At 52.1% G+C, this 23941-nt stretch overlaps 1 protein-coding gene across 4 annotated transcripts; it reads left to right on the forward strand.

Moving 5' to 3' along the window:
* The first annotated feature begins 602 nt into the window (after positions 1-602).
* LOC104672071 (transmembrane protein 130) lies at positions 603-23452 on the forward strand. Of its 4 annotated transcripts, none has more exons than XM_010375750.2 (8): positions 808-944; positions 7422-7727; positions 10752-10911; positions 14887-15053; positions 15750-15834; positions 19415-19617; positions 22385-22497; positions 22872-23167. In XM_010375750.2, the coding sequence occupies exons 1-8, from the start codon at positions 860-862 to the stop codon at positions 23022-23024; spliced, it is 1272 nt and encodes a 423-aa protein (XP_010374052.1). In that variant the 5' UTR covers positions 808-859; the 3' UTR covers positions 23025-23167. The 4 variants fall into 4 exon arrangements, with proteins under 4 accessions (XP_010374055.1, XP_010374052.1, XP_010374051.1 ...); XM_010375749.2 differs by having other exon boundaries at positions 860-944; positions 22836-23167; XM_010375751.2 differs by lacking the exon at positions 808-944 and adding an exon at positions 1397-1486 and having other exon boundaries at positions 22872-23300.
* The last annotated feature ends 489 nt before the right edge of the window (positions 23453-23941 follow it).

Consider the following 23941-nt stretch of genomic DNA (forward strand, 5'->3'; position numbering starts at 1 on the left):
TGAAAATCGCTTGAACCCGGGAGGCGGAGGTTACAGTGAGCCGAGATCGCGCCATCCTGGGACAGAGCAAGACTCTGTCTCAAGATTAAAAAAAAAAAAGAAGAAGAAGAGAAGCAGCAGCAGCAACAGTAAGGGGAATTTCGAGGTCTTTCGCCCTTTCGAGGCCTTTCGCCCAGCGCCTGGCACACCTTAGCACTCAACAGTTCTTGAATGAGGAGCAGCATCTCGGAGCCACGAGCGTGCAGAGAGAAGGCACCTGGAGGAGAGCCCCAAGGGACCTGCAGGCGGCTTGCAGCGCAGCTCACACCCCTGGGGACGCTGAGTCAGAACTGGCGGTATCGGATCCAGGGCGGGGAGGGGCTCGGGGGAAGGGAAAAATGCAGGTGCGTGGGGCGTGGACTCGGGTAGTGGAGGGGAAGGATGCGGCCGGGGGTGGATTTGGGTTGGAGGGTGGCGGTGCGGGGAGGAGCCAGGGCGCAGGAAGGGAGCTCGGGAACCCCGAGAGGGGAGGCAAACTGGGAGGGGCGATCGTGGACTCCTGGAGGGCAGGGGGCGAGGCCGTGGGGAGAGACGCGGGGAGGGAGGACGCGGCGGTGGAGAGGGACGCGGAAGCAAGGGGCAGCAGGAGGAGGAGGAGGGCGCGCGGCGCGGCTGACGTGGGCCGGGGTCGCGCAGCAGGCTGTGGGCGGTGGCGGCGCGCAGCGACAGAGCGTCCCCCGGCGAGGACGAGGGAGCACTGTTCCCGCACCTCCCCGCACCGCCCGCGCTGCGCGCCCCGAGGAGCGGCCGCCGCCGTTCTCCAGCTGGAGCTGCATTCCCTCCGCGTCCACCCCACGTTTCTCCCGCTCCGGGCCTCGCCATGGCCCGGGCAGTGTGGTCGCGCCTCGGCCGCATCCTATGGCTCTCCTGCCTCCTGCCCTGGGCCCCGGCAGGGGTGGCCGCAGGTAAGGCGCTGGGCAGCCCGCCCCGGGCCTGGAACCGTCTCCGCGGGTGGGTGGGCCCGGGATCCGGGATTGCGGAGGTGGCACCGTGCGCCCTGAGCGCATCTCACTCCTCGGCTGAGGCCACTGCAGCGCCCTCTCCCCTCTCCTTTCACCCTTTTCTCCCTAAGTCGTCTGGGCACTGCAGGGGGCTCCCCGCCCCCACCTGGATTCCTGCTTCCACCCCCCAGGCTGGCCCTGCCCTGGAAATCTGGAAACCGCGCGGGGGGGATGCCTGGGGACCATGCACCCGCTAAGGGAGGGGAGGATGAGGCAGAGAGGCGGGGATGCGCCAGGGTCCATCATCGCACCACAATCCCCCAGGCCCCCAGGGAGCACAGGATGGGCAACGTTTTTGCCTTAAAATGTCGCCTCATCTAGACGGGTTTTCCACCCCGTTGGTGCTGGCTTTGGGGAGATGTGATTTTGGAGCCCAGGAGGCCAGGCTGCCATTTCGTCTCTGGTGGTGATTTCCAAAATGGACCCGGAGCTGACAGGTTTCTGGGGTGTGTGTGTGGGCAGGGGGGGTGGGCAGGGTCGTGTGTCTACTGCCCCCACTTCCTCATCGCCAGAAGGCTAGCACCCACCTCTCTGCTACATTTTGGGAACCATCAAAGGACCCAGATTGAAGACTTGTCGAGGGACAGGTGGGACGTGGGCAGCTAAGGGGGTTGAATACCATCCAACGCTTTTCATCCCCCTCCCCCCTCATAAAAGAGCAGGAGAGAGAGAGCAAGGGATCTAATGAAAATTTGTGAAAGAAAAACCACGAGGTAAAAGAAAACCTGCAACTCAGGGATGAATTAGACGAATTTTATGGGCATTGCGTTTGGACAAGATCACCTATTTCCTCCTGGAAATACAGAAAAGGGATCTCTTGTCCATCAGGTTTATTTGTGTCCAGAGATTTTCAAGGTGTCCTCAATGGCAAAAGAAAAAGAACAAAAGAAAATAACAAAAGTGAATTATTTGGAAATCATGTGTGGTTCCCATTCTAGCCAATTGCACCCTCGATGTGGTCAAAATCACAGTGGCTGGGAGTGGGGTTGGGAAACGTATCTTCTCCCTCACCCGTGGGGTAGACTTTTCTACCCTTCCCCTTTCTGGAGTCTGCATGAATCAGGAATTTGTAAATCAGAAGTCCATGTACTGGACTATTAATTAATTCCGGCTTGTGTTACCCAGACTTTAGAGGTTCTCTTCTGAAGTGTTTTGGGTAGTCTGCATATTGTGTGAAAGGACTGATGTAGCCATTTTCTAGAATGTCCAGGGCCGCACATGCTGTGTTGTTGGAAAAGGTAGGTGTTTCTTCCATGGGCCAAGCTTCGGGGTGGTTGCCCCATCTCTTTTTGCTTTTGCCCCTTCAGCTCTGGGTGACTTGGGGGGCCCATGGAGTCCCCTAAACCTCTGCCTTGGCTGCTCCATACCCCAAGGTCATGTCACCTGGACTCCCAAACATGGAAAGATGAATTTTTTGTTTGTTTGAGATGGAGTCTTGCTCTGTCACCCAGGCTGGAGTGCAGTGGCACAATCTTGGCTCACTGCAACCTCCACCTTCTGGGTTCGAGCAATTCTCCTGCCTCACCCTCCCAAGTAGCTGGGATTACGGGCGCCTGCCACCACACCTGTCTAATTTTTGTATTTTTAGTAGAGGTGGGGTTTCGCCATGTTGGCCAGGCTGGTCTCGAACCTCTGACTTCAGGTGATCCACCCGCCTCAGCCTCCCAAAATGCTGGGATGACGGGTGTGAGCCACCGCGCCAGCCTGGAAAGATGAATTTGATGGGTGAGCAGCAGGCCCTGTGATTGGTTCCTTTGGCCACATTTGGCAAAGGCTTCCTGGTCCATTTCCACCCCGAATGTCCTGGTCATCCCTGAGACCCCTGAGGAACAGGGGCAGCATCACCCAGGGGCTGTGACACACCAGATTTTGAAAAAATAGACTGAGAAAAAAGTGTCCTTGGAGCCTGCAGGTGGTGGTGGGGCGGCGGGGGGGCTCCCATGAGCTGGGCCAGTGTCTGCAGCAACGTCTGCAGCAGACACAGCCCCTCCCTGCACCCCTCAATCCCCCCTCCCAGTCCCAGCCGGCTGCCCTCCTGATCCATTCCCCTGGCAACCGATCTGCGTGATGACATGCGCCTGTCTCACTGCAGATGCTGTTTGGCCATTAGCATGCAGCCGAATGTCCCTGCCACCTGCCAGTCTCGCTCAGGCCCATGGTCCTGGGCTGGGGTGGTGGGTAGGGGATGGGAAGGAGGAGGGTGCCAGGAGTTAGGGGGATAAGGGAGGAGGTGGTTTCTCATCCATGCACCTCTCTGTCCACAGCCTGGTCAAATGCTGCCTCCCAGCCAAAGAGGGGAGGGAGAGCAGAGCCTAACCAGGGTGGTACAGACTGGTTGGGTGGCCTCAGGCAGCAGCAGTGGCCCACACGGGCTTCAAGTCCCTCAATGTGATATACACACTGTATTTGTGTGAAAAAGCTCCCAAAGAGCACCTGAAATTCCCTCTTTGGGGTTAAGACACTGCAGGTCCCCTTTTCAATGCCAGCATTCTCTCAGAAGTGACCAGTTCTCGGCATCTTGACCTAAATGACTTGATATTTATTTATTTATTTATTTATTTATTTATTTATTTATTTATTTATTTATTTTAGACAGGGTCTCTCACTTTGTTGCCCAGGCTGAAGTGCAGGGGTGCCATCATAGTTCACTGCAACCTCGAACTCCTGGGCTCAAGAGATTCTCCTGCCTCAGCCTTCCAAGTAGCTGGGGCAACAGGTGCACGCTACCATGCCCGGCTAATTTTTTAAATTATTTTTTATAGATACTGGGTATCACTGTGTTGCTCCGGCTGATCTCAAACTCTTGGGCTCAAGTGACCCTCTGGCCTCAAAGAGCTGGGATTACAGGTGTGAGCTGGCTAGGCCCGGCCTCAAATGCCTTTATACTTTAAGAAATTGCCCTGAAAGAAAGGGAAATGTGTAATGTGGGCCACAGCAGTGAAGGTGTGATGTGGTACTGAGGAAAGCTGGAGCTGGAGTTCCCCACGGGGACAGGTGATGTTGCTTCGAAGTGAATGAGATGCAGCTGAAAAAAATAATCTCAGCGTTGCCTGAGCACTGGAGGGGGCACCCCTTGCACCCTCGATTCCTGCTTCTACTTCCCAGGCTAGCCCTGCCCTGGAAACTGTGCGAGGGTGGCCCGCGCATCTGTCGGATGTCTGGGGACCACGTACCTGCTGAGGGAGGGGAGGACGAGGCAGGGAGGTGGGGATGTATCAGGGTCAGTCATCAAGCCACAACCCTCAGCCCCCAGGGAGCACAGGATAGGCAGCCTTTTTACTTTAAAATGCCACCTCATCTAGAGGGGTTTTCCACCCTGTCAGTACTGGCTTTGGGGAGATGTGATTTTATTTTATATATTTGAGATGGAGTTTCGCTCTTTTTGGCCACGCTGGAGTGCGGTGGCGCGATCTCAGCTCATGGCAACTGCCATCTCCTGGGTTCAAGTGATTCTCCCGCCTCAGCCTCCCGAGCTGGGATTACAGGCGCTTGCCACCATGCCTGGCTAATTTTGTATTTTTAGTAGAGACGGGGTTTCACCATGTTGGCCAGGCTGGTCTCGAACTCCTGACCTCAGGTGATCTGCCCACCTCGGCCTTCCAAAGGGCTGGCATGAGCCACTGTGCCCGGCCGAGATGCCATTTTAGAGCCCAGGAGACCAGGGTGCTATTTCTTCTGGAAGTGATTTCCCAAAATGGACCCGGAGCTGACAGGTTCCTGAGGAGACTTGCGGGGGGACCTTGTGCCCACCCGGTCATGCATCTACTTTCCCCACATCCTCGTTGCCAGAAGGCCAGCACCCACCTTTCGGTCACATTTTGGGAACTATAAAAGGACCCAGATTGGAGACTTGTCGAGGGACAGGTGGGACGTGGGCAGCTAAGGGGGTTGAATATTATCCAACAGTTTTCATCCCCCTCCCCCCTCATAATAGAGTGGCAGAGAGAGGGTAAGGGTTCTAAGGAAAATTTGTGAAAGAAAAACCACAAGGTAAAATAGTTGAAATAGTTGAAAACCACAAGGTAAAATAGTTGGCCTTTTTTAAAAATTTTTTTGAGACAGAGTTTCACTGTTGTCGCCCAGGCTGGAGTGCAGTGGCGCGATCTTGACTCACTGCAACCTCTGCCTTCTGGTTCAAGCGATTCTCCTCTCTCAGTCTCCCGAGTAGCTGGGATTACAGGCGCATGCCACCACACCTAGCTAATTTTATATTTTTAGTAGAAATAGGGGTTTCTCCATGTTGGTCAGGCTGGTCTCCAACTCCCCACCTCAGGTGATCCACCCACTTCGACCTTCCAAAGTGCTGGAATTACAGGTGTGAGCCACAGCGCCTGGCCAGCCTTTCCTGTTGAAAGCCCAAGCAGGTCTCCTGTGAGGTCCCTTGGGGGAGGGGCATGTTCTGCATTTCTGGGTCCTCCCAACACAGTAGGGATGGGGTCCACAGAAGGGACTCAGTCAGTGCCGCCTGGGTGAACAGTCTCCCGGGGCAGGGCTAGAGGTGGGCTGGTCCCTCTGCTGCACCTGTTCTCCAGGTGCCCCTTGGCAACAGCAGTACCAAACACCTGCTATGTGCCAAGCGTTGTGCTGGTCACAGGGACGATGGAAATGACCCCTGCTCTAAAGGAGTTTGAAGCGTAGTAGGAGAGGCAAAGAAACCTTCGTTCCCACATGGAGTTGTGATAACATTGGACTCAGGCTGTTGGGAGAGAGCTGAGGGGGTGAGAGGTACAGGGAAGTGTTTTTATTGTTTGTTTTCTTTTGTTTTTGAGACGGAGTCTCACTCTATTGCCCAGGCTGGAGTGCAGTGGCTTGATCTCGGCTCATTGCAATCTCCGCCTCTGGGTTCCAGCGATTCCCTTGCCTCAGCCTCCTGAGTAGATGGGATTACAGTCATGCACCACCACGCCCAGCTAATTTTTTGTATTTTTAGTGGAGACGGGGTTTCACCATGTTGGCCAGGCTGGTCTCGAACTCCTGAGTTCAAGTAATCAGCTTACCTTGGCCTCCCAAAGTGCTGGGATTATAGGTGTGAGCCATGGTGCCTGGCCGACAGCTGGATCCTTTAACCCTGACAGAGAGGGAGGAGTGAGAAGAGGAGGAATCCAGAGGCAGAAGACCAGCACTGTCCAGTAGATCTTTGGGCAATGTGGTTGAGCTCGCTGGCTCATGCCTGTAATCCCAGCACTTTGGGAGGCCAAGGCAGGAGGAGTGGTTGAAGCCAGGAGTTCGAGGACCAGCCTGGGCAACATAGTGAGATCCCATCTCTACAAAAAAAAAAAAAAAAAAGAAAAAGAAAAAATCAGCCAGGCATGGTGACTTGGACCTACAAGTCCCAGCTACTCGGGAGGCTGAAGTGGGAGGATCACTTGAGCCCAGGAGTTTGAGGCTGCAGTGAGCTATGATCATGCCACTGCACCCCGGCCTGGATGACAGAGGGAGACCTTGTCTCAAAACAAAACCACAAGGATTCTGGGGAACGGTAGAAATGTTCTCTGTGTGGCCTGCCCAGAAGAGTAGCCACTAACCAAGGCCCTGCCTGGCTGGCATGAAAAGAAAATATAATTGGGCAGCCTGGGCAACATAGACCCCCATCTCTACAAAAAATACAATAAAATAATTAGCTGGCTGTGGTGGTGTGTGCCTGCGGTTTCAGCTATTTGGGAGGCTGAGGCAGGAGGATCACTTGATTCGGGAAGGTGGAGGCTGCAGTGAACTGTGATGATTGTACTCCCGTCTGGGTGACAGAGTGAGATCCAGAGAAAGAACGGAACACGAGGAGAGAGAGAGAGAGAGAGAGAGAGAGAGAGGATGGAAGAAGGTTAGACAAGAAAGAAGAAAAGGAAGGAAGGAAGGAAGGAAAAAAGAAAGAAGGAAAGAAAGAGAGAGAGAGGGAAGGAAGGAAGGGAAGGAAGGAAGGAAAGAAACAAAGAAAGGAAAGAAGGAAGAAAAGAAAGGAGGGAGACAGGGAGGGAGGAAGGAAGGAGGGAGTGAGAGGAGGAGGGAGGGAAGGAAGGAAGGGAGGAAGGAAAGAAAGAAAAACAGAAAGGAAGGAAGGAAGAAAAGAAAGGGAGAGAGGGAGGCAGGGATGAAGGAAGGAGGGAGGGAGAGAGTGAGAGGAGGGAGGGAGGGAAGGAAGGAAGGAAAGAAGGAAGGAAGGGGAAATAACACTGAAGAGACTGTTATTTGGAGTCAGTGGGACCCAGTTTTGAACCTCAGTTTGATGTCAAATTGGCTGAGTGACCCTTGGGCAAGTCACTTGAGCTGCCTGAGCCTCAGTTTCTCCACCTGGGAAATAGAATAGTTGATGCCAGCCCAGAGGTGGCTGTGGGGCTCCTTGTCACATACCCTCCTGAAACACAGTCTTTGTTTCTGGGCTCCTAGGCTTGTATGAACTCAATCTCACCACCGATAGCCCTGCCACCACGGGAGCGGAGGTGACTATCTCGGCCAGCCTGGTGGCCAAGGACAACAGCAGCCTGGCCCTGCCCGCCGACACCCACCTCTACCGCTTCCACTGGATCCACACCCCGCTGGTGCTCACTGGCAAGACGGAGAAGGGTCTCAGCTCCACCATCCATGTGGTCGGCCATGTGCCTGGGGACTTCCCAGTCTCCGTCTGGGTCACTGCTGCTGACTGCTGGATGTGCCAGCCCGTGGCCAGGGGCTTCGTGGTCCTCCCCATCACAGGTAAGGGTCGCTCCTGTTTGTTAGTTTGCCTTCAAACCCTTGGTGCAGAGAAAAACATCCAGCTTCGCTAGGAATCAGATCAATGCAGATTAGGCCCATAGGTTCCTTCCCTGGGTCAGCCGAATCAGAAAGGATCTGAAAATCGCAGTGATTCCCCCCAGCAGGTACTGTGCTAAAATGGACACCTCTTGCTGCTGGGGGTATACATTAATACAACCCTGTGGAGAGCGGCTGGTCAATAGGTACCGATGGTTAGAAATTATTGTAGTCTCGGCTGGGCGCGGAGGCTCCCAGCACTTCGGGAGGTCGAGGCAGGTGGATCACCTGAGATCAGGAGTTTGAGAGCAGCCTGGCCACCATGACGAAACCCCATCTCTACTAAAAACACAAAAATTAGTGGGGCATGGTGATGGGCACCTATAATCCCAGCTATATAGGAGGCTGAAGCAGGAGAATTGCTTGAACCTGAGGGGCGGAGATTGCAGTGAGCCGAGAACGTGCCACTGCACTCCAGCCTGGGGGAAAGAGTGAGACTGCGTCTTAAAAAAAAAAAAAAAGAAATTATTGTAGTCTTGCGGTCATTCACTGGTTCTCTCTCCCCTCTTTCTCATCTTTCTTTTCTGTCTGTCTCTGTCTCTCTCTGTCCTTCTCTCTGTTCTCTATCTATCTCTGCCTCTGTCTCTCTGTCTCTTCTCTCTGTTTTTCCTTTCTGTCTCTCTCTTTCTGTTCTATGTCTTTGTCTCTCTCTCTCTCTCTGTCTTTCTGTCTTTGTCTCTGTCTGTCTCTTTATCTCTGTCTCTATGTCTCTTTGTCTCTCTCTCTCTCACATTCCAAGAGAAGATGCCCCTTTGCCCCTTTGGACTTTACAGTCTAATAACGAATTTATCTTCAGGAAATAAACCTGCATTTGGGTCATGCCTTATGCATGAAGATGTTCATTGCAGTAGTGTTTATAATAGCAAAAGAAGAGATAAACAAGCTAAGTGAGCAACCATGAGGGTACTAGCTAAATATAATGAAATCATTTATACCACTATTAACAGTGACCCTTACAATGAGTTTGTAATGCCATGGGTAAACACACATGCATGTAAAATTACATATTAAAAAAGCAAAGCACAGAATTGTCTAACCCAATAATCTGTATTTAATATATGTGTATATTAAACACACGAGCAAATACTTTGTCACACTTCAAAACGGCAACAGTGGTAGAGTTGAATGATAGTTAGTTTCTTTTCTTCTTATTTTATGTTTCAACATTTTCCAAATGAGCTCTATTGAGCATGCCTTCCTTTCCACTTTTACTAATTTTAATTAATTAATTATTATTATTATTATTTTTGAGACAGTCTCCCTCTGTTGCCCAGGCTGGAGTGGTGGCGTGATCTTGGCTCACTGCAACCTCCACCTCTCCGTTCAAACAATTCTCATGCCTCGGCCTCCGGAGTAGCTGGGACTACAGGTGCTGGCCATCATGCCCAGCTAATTTTTGTATTTTTAGTAGAGACAGGGTTTTGCCATGTTGGCCAGGCAAGTCTGGAACTCCTGGCCTCAAGTGATCTGCTCACCTTGGTCTCCCAAAGTGCTGGGATTACAGGTGTGAGCCACCGTGCCTCACCAGTATTTTTTTTCTTTTTAAAGAAGTAGACACAGGACAGTGGTCCCAGTGTGTGGAGCTGTGATCAGTGGAACTGCTAATTTTTCCTTTTTTCTGTTTTTTTTTTTTTTTTTTTTGAGATGGAGTCTTGCTCTGTCACCCAGGCTGGAGTGCAGTGGTGCGATCTCGGCTCACTGGAAGCTCTGCCTCCCGGGTTCATACCATTCTCCCGCCTCAGCCTCTCAGGTAGCTGGGACTGCAGGCGCCCACCACCATGCCCAGCTAATTTTGTTTTTGTATTTTAGTAGAGATGGGGTTTCACCATGTTAGGGTGGTCTTGATCTCCTGACCTCATGATCCGCCTGCCTCGGCCTCCCAAAGTGCTGGGATTACAGGCGTGAGCCACCGTGCCCGGCCATTGGAACTACTAATTTTTCTAGGGTCACCTGACATTATGAAATATTTCCCAAAAGTTCCTTTCAAGGCTTATGCATTTCCTTCTTTTTTCTTTTTCTTTTCTTTTTTTTTTTTTGAGACGGAGTCTCACTGTGTCGCCCAGGCTGGAGTGCAGTGGCGCGATCTCGGCTCACTGCAAGCTCCGCCTCCCGGATTCATGCCATTCTCCCGCCTCAGCCTCCGAGTAGCTGGGACTACAGGCGCCCGCCACCTCGCCCGGCTAATTTTTTGTATTTTTAGTAGAGATGGGGTTTCACCGTGTTAGCCAGGATGGTCTCGATCTCCTGACCTCGTGATCTGCCCGCCTCGGCCTCCCAAAGTGCTGGGATTACAGGCTTGAGCCACCGCGCCAGGCCTCTTTTTTTTTTTTCTGAGACGGAGTCTTGCTCTGTCGCCCAGGCTGGAGTGCAGTGGCGCGATCTTGGCTCACTGCAAGCTCTGCCTCCTGGGTTCAAGCAATTCTCCTCCCTCAGCCTCCCAAGTAACTGTGACCACAGGTGTGCGCCACCACACCCAGCTAATTTTTGTATTTTTAGTAGAGGTGGGGTTTCACCATCTTGGCCAGGCTGGTCTTGAACTCCTCACCTTGTGATCCACCTGCCTTAACCTCCCAAAGTGCTGGGATTACAGGTGTGAGCCACAGTGCCTGCCCATGCATTTCCTTCTGACCTTGGCCATCTTTTGTGCCAGAAAGTTCAGGGTCCTGGTGAGAGGGGACAGGAGAGAAAACAGTGAATGTGACAAAGTCCTCCGGTGTTCAGCAGTGTTCATGCAGCAGGGGGAGGGTGTGGAGGCCTCTGTGTTCAGGGGTCTTTGGGGAACGGGGGGGGTCCCCTCTCCCTGCCTAGCTCTGACAGCCAGAAGGTCTGGCCAGGGAAGTGGTGGCTTTGACAGCTGCCCACGAGGTCTCTATCTGGTTCCCTGATCCCTGAATCTCCAAGACTCATCCTCCCATGTCTCTCTCTCAGAGTTCCTCGTTGGGGACCTCGTTGTCACCCAGAACACCTCCTTGCCCTGGCCCAGCTCCTATCTCACTAAGACCGTCCTGAAAGTCTCCTTCCTTCTCCACGACCCGAGCAACTTCCTCAAGACCGCCGTGTTTCTCTACAGCTGGGACTTTGGGGACGGGTAGGTCCCTACCCCTCTGCAGGCCCTACAGCTGTCACTGGTGCCCCACTGTCTCACGCACTGTGCAGGGTACTCTGAATCTCGCCACTTTCATTTTTATTTTTTATTTTTTTTTTTTGAGACGGAGTCTCGCTCTGTTGCCCAGGCTGGAGTGCAGTGGCCGGATCTCAGCTCACTGCAAGCTCCGCCTCCTGGGTTTATGCCATTCTCCTGCCTCAGCCTCCCGAATAGCTGGGACTACAGGCGCCCGCCACCTCGACCGGCTAGTTTTTTCTATTTTTTAGTAGAGACGGGGTTTCACCGTGTTAGCCAGGATGGTCTCGATCTCCTGACCTCGTGATCCTCCCGTCTCGGCCTCCCAAAGTGCTGGGATTACAGGCTTGAGCCACCGCGCCCGGCAATTTTTTTTTTTTTTTTTGAGGTGCAGTCTTGCTCTGTCATCCAGGCTGGAGTGCAGTAGCGCCATCTTGGCTCACTGCAACCACTGCCTCCTGGGTTCAAGTGATTCTCCTGCCTCAGTCACCCCAGTAGCTGGAAGTACAGGCTTATACCACCACACCCGGTTAATTTTTTTTTTTTTTTAGTAGAGATGGGGTTTTACCATGTTGGCCAGGCTAGTCTTGAACTCCTGGCCTCAAGTGATCTGCCTGTCTTGGCCTCATGCTGGGATTACAGGTGTGAGCCACAATGCCCAGCTAATTTATTTATTTATTATTATTATTATTATTATTTTAGTAGAGACGGGGCTTCACCATGTCGGCCAAGCTGGTCTCGAACTCCTGACCTCAAGTGATCCTCCCACCTCAGCCTCCCAAAGTGCTGGGATTACAGGTGTGCGCCACTGGACCCACCTGAAGCTCCTCACCTTTCCCTGCTCACTCTGTCTCCCTTCAAACATCTTTTAAGCACCTCCTCTCTGCCACGCTTGGGGATCCTGGGGTACACTAGTGAATCAGTCACTAGCCCTACCTTTGTGGTGTCTTCACCTGATAAAGGAGGACATTGGTGCCCAAAACAGTCATTTAAGGAAGGTCAAGGTGCATAGGACTTTTTCCCATTTGACCTTGAAGGGTACCTAGCCAGCCATTGCTAGATACAAGGTAGAACCCAGGTGCTCTGGCTTCATTTCTCTTTATTCCTCCCTTTTAACTTTTTGTCTCTTTTCCCCTTTTTTGTGGAGGAGAACAGGGTCTTGCTATGTTGCCCAGGCGGGTCTTGAACTCCTGGGCCCAAGTGATCCTCCCGCCTCTGCCTTCTTAAGTGCTGAGATTACAGGTGGGAGCCACTGTGCTTGGCCCTACTCCCTCCCTTCCCTTCCCGCCTCCTTCCTTCCTTCCTTCCTTCCTCCCAAAGTGTTGGGATTACAGGGGGTGAGCCACTGTGCCCAGCAAAACTCAGAATGTGGATTTCTAACTCTCGGTGACAAAAGCAACCTGTGGTCAAACACTCAGGCTAGAGTACAGTGGTGTGATTATAGATCACTGCCACCTTGACCTTCCAGCTTCAAGCAATCGTCCCACCTCTGCCTCCTGAGTGGCTGGGATTACAGGCATGCACCACTATGCCCTGCTAATTTTAAAACTTTTTTGTAGAGACAGAGTCTTACTATGTTTCACAGGCTGGTTCTTGAACTCCTGGGCTCAAGAGATCCTCCCATCTCAGCTTCCCAAAGCATTGGGATTACAGGTGTGAGCCACTGTGCTTGGTTTCCCTCCCCCTCTTTTTTAGAGACAGGGTCTTGCTCTGTCACCCAGGCTAGAGTGCAGTGGCACAAACCTGACTCACTGCAGCCTCAATCTCTTGTGCTCAAGGAATCCTCTTGCCTTGACCTCTCGAGTAGCTGGGACCACAGGCGTGTACCACCACACATGACTATTTTTTTTAATGTTTTGTGGAGATGGGGTCTTGCTATGTTGCCCAGGCTGGTCTTGAACTCCTGGTCTCGAGCCATCCTCCCGCCTCAGCCTCCCAAAGCACTGGCATGACAGATGTGAGCCACCATGCCCGGCCAGATCATCTCTTTAGATGCCAAAAAAGTGTTAGTATGAACAGAAATGAACATTCAATGTAATATCAATAAACTAGAAAAAGAAGTTGCTGGAACTAACAACTAACATTATACTGAGTAGAGAACTTAGAATATGTTTTTGTTTATGGCCAGGCGCAGTGGCTCACTTCTATAATCCCAGCACTTTGTGAGGCTAAGGTGGACAGATCACTTCAGGTCAGGAGTTCAAAACCAGCCTGGCCAACATGGCAAAACCCCATCTCTACTGAAAATACAAAAAAAAAAAAAAAATTGCTGGGCATGGTGGCACGCGCCTGTAGTCCCAGCTACTCAGGAGGCTGAGGCAGGAGAATTGTTTGAACCAGGGAGGAGGAGGTTGCAGTGAGCCGAGATCATGCCACTGCACTTCAGCCTAGGTGACAGAGCAAGACTCTGTCTCAAAAAAAAAGATGTGTTTTTGTTTTTGTTTTTGTTTTTGAGATGGAGTCTCACTCTGTTGCCCAGGCTGGAGTGCAGTGGCGTGATCACGGCTCACTGCAACCTCTGCCTCTTGACGTCGAGATCCCCCCACCTCAGCCTCTTGAGTAGCTGGGACCACAGGCCTGTAACATTACGGCTGGCTAAGTTTTGTATTTTTTGTAGAGACGGGGTTTTGCCAAGTTGCCCAGGCTGGTCTCGAATTTCTGGGCTCAAGCAGTCCTCCCACCTTGCCTTCCCACAGTGTTGGTATTACAGAGGGTGAGCCACCATCCCTGGCAAAACGTGGAATGTGGATTCTCTAATTCTTGGTGACAAAAGTGACCTGTGGTCAAATACCTTTGAGGAATCATTGCATTGAGATGCTGGGGGAACCTGGCTCTAGATATGTGGGAATAAGGCAAGGGTGCTCCTTATCAGGGTCCATCAATATTATTCTGAAAGTTCTAACTTACTCAGTAAAGTTAAGAAAATAAGTGCAGGCCTATGGTGGCTCACGCCTGTCATTCCAGTGCTTTGAGGGGCCAAGAGGGTGGGGGAAAACTTGAGCCCAGGAATTCGAGACTAGTGTGGGTAACATAGGGAGACCTCGTCTCTACAAAAAATACAAAAATTCGCCAGGGATGGTGGCACGTGCCTGTAGTCCCAGCTACAGGTGGCTGAGGTGGGAGGACTGCTTGAGCCTAGGAGTTCAGAGACTGCAGTGATCTGATTGCACCACAGCACTCCAGCCAGGGCAACAGAGCAGAACCTTATCTCTAAAAAGGGGGAAAAAAAAAAAAAAAAAGAGAGAAAGAGAGAAAGTACAGTATAAATACTGGAAAGCAGACAATTTGCAGAAAAGATCATTTACTTGAAAAATCTGGATGGCAGCTTTGTCCAACAGAACTCTCAGCTTAGCAGAGTGGCTCATGCCTGTAATCCCAGCACTTTGAGAGGCTGAGGTCAGAGGATCACTTGAACACAGGAGTTCAAGACCAGCCTGGGCAACATAGTGAGACCTTGTCTCTACAAAAAATCATATATTAGCTGGGCACAGTGGTACACGCCTGTGATCCCTGCTACTTGGGAGGCTGACACGGGCGGGCTGCTCAAGCCCAGGAATTCAAGGCTGCAGTGAGCCATGATTGCACCACTGGGTGACAGAGTGAGACCCTGTCTCAAAAACCAAAAGCAACAAAAACAAAAAATTTTTGACAAAAAATTCTTCTATCTTTACCACATGGGGCTGTTGAGCCCTTGAACTTTGGCTAATGTGAGAAATTTGTAATTTTCCTGAATTTTAGGCCCTCTCTGGCCTCAGTTTCCTCATCTGGGAAATGGGTCAGCTGACCTGGAGCCCTGTGATGACGGGTGTGCTCACTGGTAGCTGGGAGTCTCACTGCACAGCCTCCCCTGACTCTGGCAATCCCATGAATCACTTCTGAGTTACAGGAAGGGGAAGCAGCCATCTGCTGTCTTCCTCCTCTCTCCTCCCTGTCTCCTAACAGGACCCAGATGGTGACTGAAGACTCCGTGGTCTATTATAACTATTCCATCATCGGGACCTTCACCGTGAAGCTCAAAGTGGTGGCAGAGTGGGAAGAGGTGAAGCCGGATGCCACGAAGGGTGTGATGCAGAAGACCGGGGACTTCTCCGCCTCGCTGAAGCTGCAGGGTGGGTGTTCAGGCAGGCTGATGCAGTCTGGGCGTTCCAGAGTGGGGTCACCATAGGCACAGATCACGGTGGCTCTGGGCTGGACCCACATCCTGTCTCCTGGAGCCCCACAGACCTCTGAGGAGTGTCTATCATACCCCTGCTTCAGACAGGGCGCTGCAGGCCATGGATGGGATCATGTGGCTGTGCAGTGGCTAAGCGGCCCTCGCGCCCGGGGCCGCCTGAGCCTAAGCACCCAGAGCCTGAGCCGGTGATCAGTTGTCTACTGTGAATTGGCCAGTCCATGCCATTCCCTGTTCCCCGGCCCCATCGGCCTCCCACCGAGGCTCACCCCAGGGTGGGACGGTCTCCATCTCTCCCTGGCTTTGGCAAGATGGAGCCCTTGGGCAGCTGCAGAAGATGTATTGGTTCTTACTGATGGGATGGTGCTGCCCTGTATGACACGGACGATGACTTGGCAATGGGCGGGACAGTCGTGTGTTTCCTGCCTTTTCCAAATTCCTCCCTCTGAGCTGGCTCCAGACCTGCTGCTGACAGGGAAGGGCAGGACCCAGAGGAACCCTGCACAGACCTGTGACCTGCTCTTAGGAGAGGGCAGAGGGGAGGACAGGGTGGTGGTCACACTACCCTGTGCCCTGGGAGCCTTGACAGCAATCCTTAGCTACCAGGTCTAACGGGGTTCTCTCGGCCTTACAGACACCCTTCGAGGCATCCAAGTCTTGGGGCCTACCCTAATTCAGACCTTCCAAAAGATGACCGTGACCTTGAACTTCCTGGGGAGGTAAGTGAACTCCGGAGTGCACTGTGGGTGCCCCGTGGGCTCTGCACATCCACTTTCATGGTGACCCCAAGTGTGTTTCACTCTGTGACGGACCCCAGTCTGGGACCTCGTGGAAGGGCAGTGCCACTCTGTCCTGAGGCTGGGCCATGGGGAGAGCATGGGCTCAGCTCCAGTCTTTATTTTATTTTTATTTTTAATTTTTTTTGAGACAGAGTCTCTCACTCTGTCGCCAGGCTGGAGTGCAGTGGCGCAATCTTGGCTCACTGCAACCTCTGCTTCCCTGGTTCAAGCGATTCTCCTGCCTCAGCCTAGCTGGGATTACAGCCACACTCCACGATGCCCAGCTAATTTTTGTATTTTCAGTAGAGATAGGGTTTCACCATGTTGCCCAGGCTGGTCTCCAACTCCTGACCTCAAGTGATCCACCCGCCGTGGCCTCCTAAAGTGCTGAGATTATAAGGCGTGAGCCACTGCATCCGGCCTTTATTTGTATTTTTTAGAGACAGAGTTTCGCCCTGTCACTCAGGTTGGAGTGCAGTGGCACCGTCACAGCTCACTGCAGCCTTGACCTCCCAGGCTTAAATGATTCTCCTGCCTCAGCCTCCTAGGTGGCTGGAACTATAGGTGGGCACTACCATGCCTTTCCAATTTTTAATTTTTGTAGAGCTGGGGTCTCCCTATGTTGCCCAGGCTGGTCTCAGTCTCCTGAGCTCAAGCGATCCTCCCAGCTTGGCCTCCCAAAGTGCTGGGATTACAGGCATGAGCCACCACACCTAGCCCTCAGCTCAATTCTTGAGGTCCCAGGGAGGGAGGACCTGCCTTTTGGGGCTGTATTCACCGTGGGCATGGAGACAAAGGTTGGGAGGGACCCCTCCTGTTGAGAAGCCCTCTGTGTATAACGTGGCCTATTTTCCAGCCCCCAGGCCTTTGCCCTTGCGGTTCTTTCAGGGTTCTCTTCTCTCCCATTACACGTCCAGATGTTTCTTATTCTTCTAAGCACCTTGGAATGCCTGCCTTCAAAAGCCTTTTCTAAGGCCGGGCGCTGTGACTCATGCCTGTAATCCCAGCTACTTGGGAGGCTGAGGCAAGGGAATTGCTTGAACCTGGGAGATGGAGGTTGCAGTGAGCTGAGATCCTGCCATTGCACTCCAGCCTAGGCAACAGAGCGAGACTCTGTCCAAAAAAAAAAAAAAAAAAACCAAACCTGTTCTGCCCTCCAGCCTGCACAGGGGAGCTTGCACCAGCCAGCAGAAGTTGATCGAGCATCTGCTTTGGACTGGGTGCTTTTCTGGAAGCTTCTAGACCAGAGTAGACAAGACAGAGCCACTGCTTCCAAGGGTTCTGTGTACAGGGTAGGGCACCCCACATGACACAGAAGCAGATCATCCCAGGGGATTCTCATCAGCCAGTCTACTCAAGGCAGCCTGGCCCAGGCTCCTGGCAAGAACAGCATCAGGCTGTTCAGTAAGTGAGGAGACACAGATGCTGAGTGCATTCTGTCCACGAGGGTGCCCCTCCCTGGAGCCACTGGGATGGATAGAGCAGCAGACATCAGTGGTCAGGGCCCAGACCTTAAAGGACTCTTTTTTTTTTTTCCCAGACAAAGTCTCGCTTTGTTGCCCAGGCTGGAGTGCAGTGGCACAATCTCAGCTCACTGCAACCTCCGCCTCCCGAGTAGATGGGATTACAGGTGCATGCCACCACACAGGGCTAATTTTTTGTATTTTTTGTAAAGACAGGGTTTCATCATGTTGGCCAGGTTGCTTTCAAACTCCGGACCTCAAGTGATCCGCTCACCTCGGCCTCCCGAAGTACTGGGATTGCAGGTGTGAGCAACCGTGCCTGGCCAGTCCTTGAAGGACTCTTGTCCCCACAAGGGGACACATGAGAGGGATGCTAGGCCAGACAGAGAGTTAGCAATGGAGGCCAGGGGAAGAGGAAGATGAGCTATGAATAATTTAGGGGTTGGAGGTAGTTTTCACGGGGCGTTGGAGGCAGGAGCTCAGGATGGGGAGGATGGGAAGCCCCGTGGGTTTAGCAGCCCTGATCTTTCAGGTGGCACGAGTGTGTGGCTTTTCCTGCGGACCTGGGGTTGTGTGGAATTGGAATGTTCATTTCACATTCCTTGGATGGACCTGCATTTTCCAGCTTCTGAGCCTATGCTTGTGGAATGTGGATAACTTGGAATGCCCTTATCCTTTCTCACCCATCAAAGGTTCATTTATCCTTTCAGATCTGCTCAAATGCCTCCTCCTCCAGGAAGCCTTCTCTGGCTACCTCATTAAGAATGCTCTCATGGTCAGGGACGGTAGCTCATGTCTGCAATCCCAGCACTTTCAGAGGCTGAGGTGGGTGGATCACTTGAGGTCAGGAGTTCAAGATTAGCCTGGCCAACATGGTGAAACCCCATCTCTACCAAAAAAATACAAAAATTAGGCAGACGTGGTGGTGCATGCCTGTAGTCCCAGCTACTTGGGAGGCGGAGGTGCAAGAATCACTTGAACTCAGGAGGCAAAGGTTGCAGTGAACCAAGATCGTACCACTGCACTCCAGCCTGGGTGACAGAGTGAGACTTTGTAAAAAAAAAAAAACAAAACAAAACACAAAAATGAAAACAAAACAAACAAACAACTCTCTCATGCTGGTTGCAGTGGCTCACACCTGTAATCTCAGCACTTTGAGAGGCTGAGGCAGGAGAATACTTGAGGCTAGGAGTTGGAGACCACCTTGGGCAATATAGCCCAGGGCAATATAGTCCCATCTCTATAAAAAAATTAAAAAAAATTGGCCAGGCACGGTGACTCACGCCTGTAATCCCAGCACTTTGGGAGGCCGAGGCGGGCAGATCACCCGAGGTCAGGAGTTCAAGACCAGCCTGGCCAACATGGTGAAACCCCGTCTCTACTAAAAATACAAAAATTAGTCAGGCATGGTTGTGCGTGCCTGTAGTCCCAGTTACTTAGGAAGCTGAGGCTCAAACCCAGGAGGTGAAGGTTGCAGTGAGCCAAGATCGCGACATGGCACTCCAGACTGGGCAACAGAGCGATACTCCATCTCTAAATAAATAAATTAACTAATAAAATAAAATAAAAAATTTAGTTGGGCATGGTGGCTGGTGCCTGAAGCCCCAGCTACTCGGGAGGCTGAGGCAGGAAGATTGCTTGAGGCCAGGAGTTGGAGGCTGCACCAAGCTATGATTCAGCCACTGCACTTCAGCCGGGTGACAGAGTGAGTCCTTGTCTCATAGAAAACAAAAACCAAAAAATGGGACGTGCCTATTATCCCCCTGGGCTTCTGTGGTACACCATGTATGCCATCGGACCCCTCATTCTGCCTCCGGTGAGCAGTCTGTGTGTATCTCTGCCTTATTCACTTGGAATTCCCTTGGGGGTCCGGGACCATCTCTTTTGCACCATAGTGTCCCCTGGTCTGGAATGCATGAAGCTGAGTCCAGGACAGCTTGATGTCCTGTCCTGGAAAGGACACTGAAGTTCCTGCCCACCTGGCCTGTCTTGGACTTGGTCTGTGCTGACACGTTTTACTGAGCCTTTTCTTAAAAACCGCCCCCATTTCCCTGCAGCCCTCCTCTGACCGTGTGCTGGCGTCTCAAGCCTGAGTGCCTCCCGCTGGAGGAAGGGGAGTGCCACCCTGTGTCCGTAGCCAGCACAGCGTACAACCTGACCCACACCTTCAGGGACCCTGGGGACTACTGTTTCAGCATCCGGGCCGAGAATGTCATCAGCAAGACGCATCAGTACCACAGGATCCAGGTGTGGCCCTCCAGTAAGTGACACTTCGCCTTCTGCTCCAGTGCCACATGGGCAGTCAGGCCTGTCCACCCTGCCACCACCACCAATACGCTCCTACCAGCCAACCTTACCAAGGTCCTCAGCAACGAAGCCCACCAGCATCAGCACCATCATTAACCCTACTGACTCCAGTGATGGCCAACATCAGCGTTGGCCAACTGTCAATACCACCACCACCAAACTCTCCACTCCCACCAGCAACCAACTCTGCCAACCCCAGTACAGCACCCATCGATTCTACCAGCACCACCATCAACACCAGCACCACTAACAACTGTAACCAACTCAGACACCACCATTACCATATGTTCTCCTGACAACTCTTCCAGGACCACCAGTGCCACCACTAACGACTCTATCAGCATTCTCACCAAGTCACCTCAATGGCCCCTGCCCTTACCCACATCTATAAGCCCATGCCACTACCTGCCCCAATGCCAGCTTCGTGGACCAAAAGCAACCATGCCAATGTCTTCTCCCACATATTTCCAAGACCACACACGTCCCCAGCGCAAACACTTTTGCACCAAATGAGCCACCATACTTGCAATGTTCCCTCCCTCATCACCATCACGCCTGCCCCAGCAGTTGCCACTACTAAAACCAGCATCCCCAACAGTAACTCTGCTCAACTCACAGTGTGGTAGTGAGTCTTCCAGCAAGAAGGTATTGCATATCATTAATAAGGATGCCTGGGCTAGGCAAGGTGGCTCCCAGGACTCTGGGAGACTGAGGTGGGTGGATTGATTGAACCCAGGAGTCTGAGACCAGCCTGGGCAACGTGGTAAAACTCTTGTCTCTACAAAAAATATAAAAATAGGACAGGTGCGGTGGCTTGTGCTTGTAATCCCAGCACTCTGAGAGGCCAAGGTGGGTGGATCATTTGAGGTCAGGAGTTCAAGACCAGCCTGGCCAACATGGTGAAACCCCGTCTCTACTAAAAATACCAAAAAATTAGCTGGGTGTGGTGGTGTGTGTCTGTAATCCCAGCTACGAAGGAGGCGGAGGCATGAGAATCCCTTGAACCTGGGAGGTGGAGGTTGTAGTGAGCTGAGATTGCACTGCTGCACTCCAGCCTGGGCCACAGAGAGGCTCTTGTCTCAAAAAACATATATATGTGTATATATATGTGCATATATATACATATATTTTATATGTGCGTGTATATACGTGTGTGTGTGTGTGTGTGTGTGTGTGTGTATGTAGAGAGAGAGAGTATGGCATGTGCCTGTAGATCTCTGCTGTGCTACTCGGGAAGCTGATGTGGTAGGATCACTTGAGTTCAGGAGGTTGAGGCTGCAGTGAGCCAAGATCGCACCACGGCACTCCAGACTGAGCAACAGAGTGAGACCCTGTCTCCATGAATGAATGAATGAATGAATGAATGAAAGAAAGAAAGAAAGAAAGAAAAGGATGCCCAACCTTCTTTCTTGAAATACCCTTCCAAAACCATCATCGGGTCCAGCCCCTGGCTTACGGTCATAGGCTTTGCTGATGACAGCATTGGGTTCTACAGTTCATCTTTATGGAGGACTCTGGGAGCCCCAGACAAGTACGTCCTTACATAGAGTAGGATCTCAGGTCCTGAAGGCACCATCTTTCAGATGCTCAACCTAGTCCTACCTTTGACGCTACAAAAGGGGAAACTAAGGCATAGGGAGGCAACAAGACTGGATGTTAGCCTGAGCCTGAGCCAGGCTTTCAGACTCTGGTCCTGGGGTAGGAGTTAGTTCTTCCCAGTGCTCCCAAGCTCATGCCAAACCCTGCCAGCTGCACCTGTCTTCAAGGTTGGTCCTATGGATGTACCTGAAGCTGTCACTGTCCTCTACAGTCTCCCCAATCCCACTCTGGGCCCTTGAGAGGATGCTACAGTCCGTCTGGGCCCTGGCTTACTTTGTGGGCATTGTCAGGTCACTTGAGCCCTGCGTCTCTCAGCACCCTCTAGGGACCAAGTTCCAATCAGGAACCCCCTGAATTCTGCAGAGAAGATAGCAGTACAGGTAATCAATGCCAACTTTTCCTGGGGAAACAGACACTCATGGCAGAGCATGAGGGAAAAGGGAGAGGGAACCCACACTTTCTGATCACCTACCACATGCCACACACATCAACACCCCTCTTCTTGTTGCATCTCCTTAGCAGTCTTGCAGGTCAACATTAGCAGGAGGTAGCATGTTCAGAGCTAGGATTTGAACCCACAACTGTTTAACTTCAGACACTGGACTCTTTCCATCATACCACTTCATTGCAACAGGTTTAGTGGGTGAGCCTGGAGTTGCCAGAGGGTGGAAGCTGAAGCAGTGCCAACTGGGTGACCTCACAACAGAGCTGCCCTTCCCAAAAGTGTGTCACCCAAGAGAGCAAAGAAGGAGCTGTGGTGTCCTTTATGGCTTAGACTCAGGAGCCATGCACTGTCACTCCTTTCATCTGTACACTAGGAGCTGGTCACTGAGTCCAGCCCTCACTCAAGGGGTGAGGAATTTAGCTGCCACTCTTGGAAGTTGCTATCAAGTAACTTGTGGATGTATGCTGAAAGCCCCCCACCCAGACCCCAGTTTATTTTTTGTGAAGTCCTGGATTTACCTATTGGGGTTACCCAGTTGGGATGCATGTACACAAGGGTAAAAAAATCACTGGTAAGACTTGACCATTCATTCCCGCATTTGTTGTGCTTGCTTCCTGAGAACCAGCACTGCAGCACCAGCTACCCAGTCCTGTAATGTTACCTCTTTCATTCCCAGGAATCCAGCCGGCTGTCTTTGCTTTCCCATGTGCTACACTTATCACTGTGATGTTGGCCTTCATCATGTACATGACCCTGCGGAATGCCACTCAGCAAAAGGATATGGTGGAGGTGGGTACTCAGTGGAGTGGAGGCTGGAATACTGGGCCTTGCCTAGAGAGGATCTTTAGAGAGGGTATGGGGGCCAGGCCAGGATGCCTTGAAGGGGTCTTGATGTCACAGCGAGGCTCTGGGACTTGGGGTGACATGCCCAAGAGGCATCTGTAAACCAGGAAAAATTGCTAAGTTTGTGTCCCATCTGATTTATCTCCTATGTCCATCTCTTGCATCTGTGTGGTACCAGAAAGGTGTTTCTGTGCACTCTGCTGCCAGGCAGCTGAGCTCATAAGGCCACCTGATGGGGCTCCTGGTGGGTGGGTGATTGACCCGTGGGATTTTGTTCATCATAGGTGGCTGATTTTGACTTTTCCCCCATGTCTGACAAGAACCCGGAGCCACCCTCTGGGGTCAGGTGCTGCTGCCAGATGTGCTGTGGGCCCTTCTTGCTGGAGACTCCATCTGAGTACCTGGAAATTGTTCGCGAGAACCATGGGCTGCTCCCACCCCTCTATAAGTCTGTCAAAACTTACACTGTGTGAGCACTCCCCCTCCCCACCCCATTTCAGTGTTAAATGACTGCTGACTTGGAGTTTCTGGCAGGGTGGTGTGCACCACTGACCAGGAGGGGTTCATGTGCGTGGGGCTGTTGGCCTGGATCACCCATCCATCTGTACAGTTCAGCCACTGCCACAAGCCTCTCCCTCTCTGTAACCCCTGCCCCCAGCCATTCACCCATCTGTACAGTCCAGCCACTGATGTAAGCCCCACTCGGTTACTACCCCCTTGACCCCCTACCTTTGAAGAGGCCTCATGCAGGACTTTGCTGCTTGGGGTGTTCCATGTTCACTCCCAGGTGGGCCTGGCTGCCCACTGCCCATTCCTCTCATATTGGCACATCTGCTGTCCATTGGGGGTTCTCAGTTTCCTCCCCCAGATAGCTCTGCCTGTGCCAGAGAGCTAGAAAGGAGGTCACAAAGGGTTAAAAATCCATAACTGAAGGTTGTACACATAGATGGGCACACTCAGAGACAAGTGTGCATGTACACACACACAGAAATATAAACACGTGTCACATGGAGATTTCAGATGATTGGCTCTGTATCTGGTTAAGTCGGTTGCTGGGATGCAGCCTGCACTACAGCTGAAAGGAAATTTGACCTCCAAGCAGCCCTGACAGGTCCTGGGCCGGGCCCTCCCTTTGTGCTTTGTCTCTGCAGTTCTCACACCTTTTATAAGGGCACCCTAGTCCCTGCTTGCTGGCAGGGGACTGGATGGGGGGCAGTACTAACTCTTAGTGAGTGCAGAGTGCTTTATAAATATCACCTTATTTTATTGAAACCCATATGTGAAACTTTCATCGAGGAAAAGGACTTGCAGTGGTAGAAGAGGTTGAATCAGTAGGGACTTGGGTTCCCTGTGTGTGAGGGGGGCATTCTTGCCGGCCAGCTGCTCCCAA

The sequence above is a fragment of the Rhinopithecus roxellana genome, chromosome 6 (assembly GCF_007565055.1).
Source record: "Rhinopithecus roxellana isolate Shanxi Qingling chromosome 6, ASM756505v1, whole genome shotgun sequence".
NCBI classification, from domain to species: domain Eukaryota; kingdom Metazoa; phylum Chordata; class Mammalia; order Primates; family Cercopithecidae; genus Rhinopithecus; species Rhinopithecus roxellana.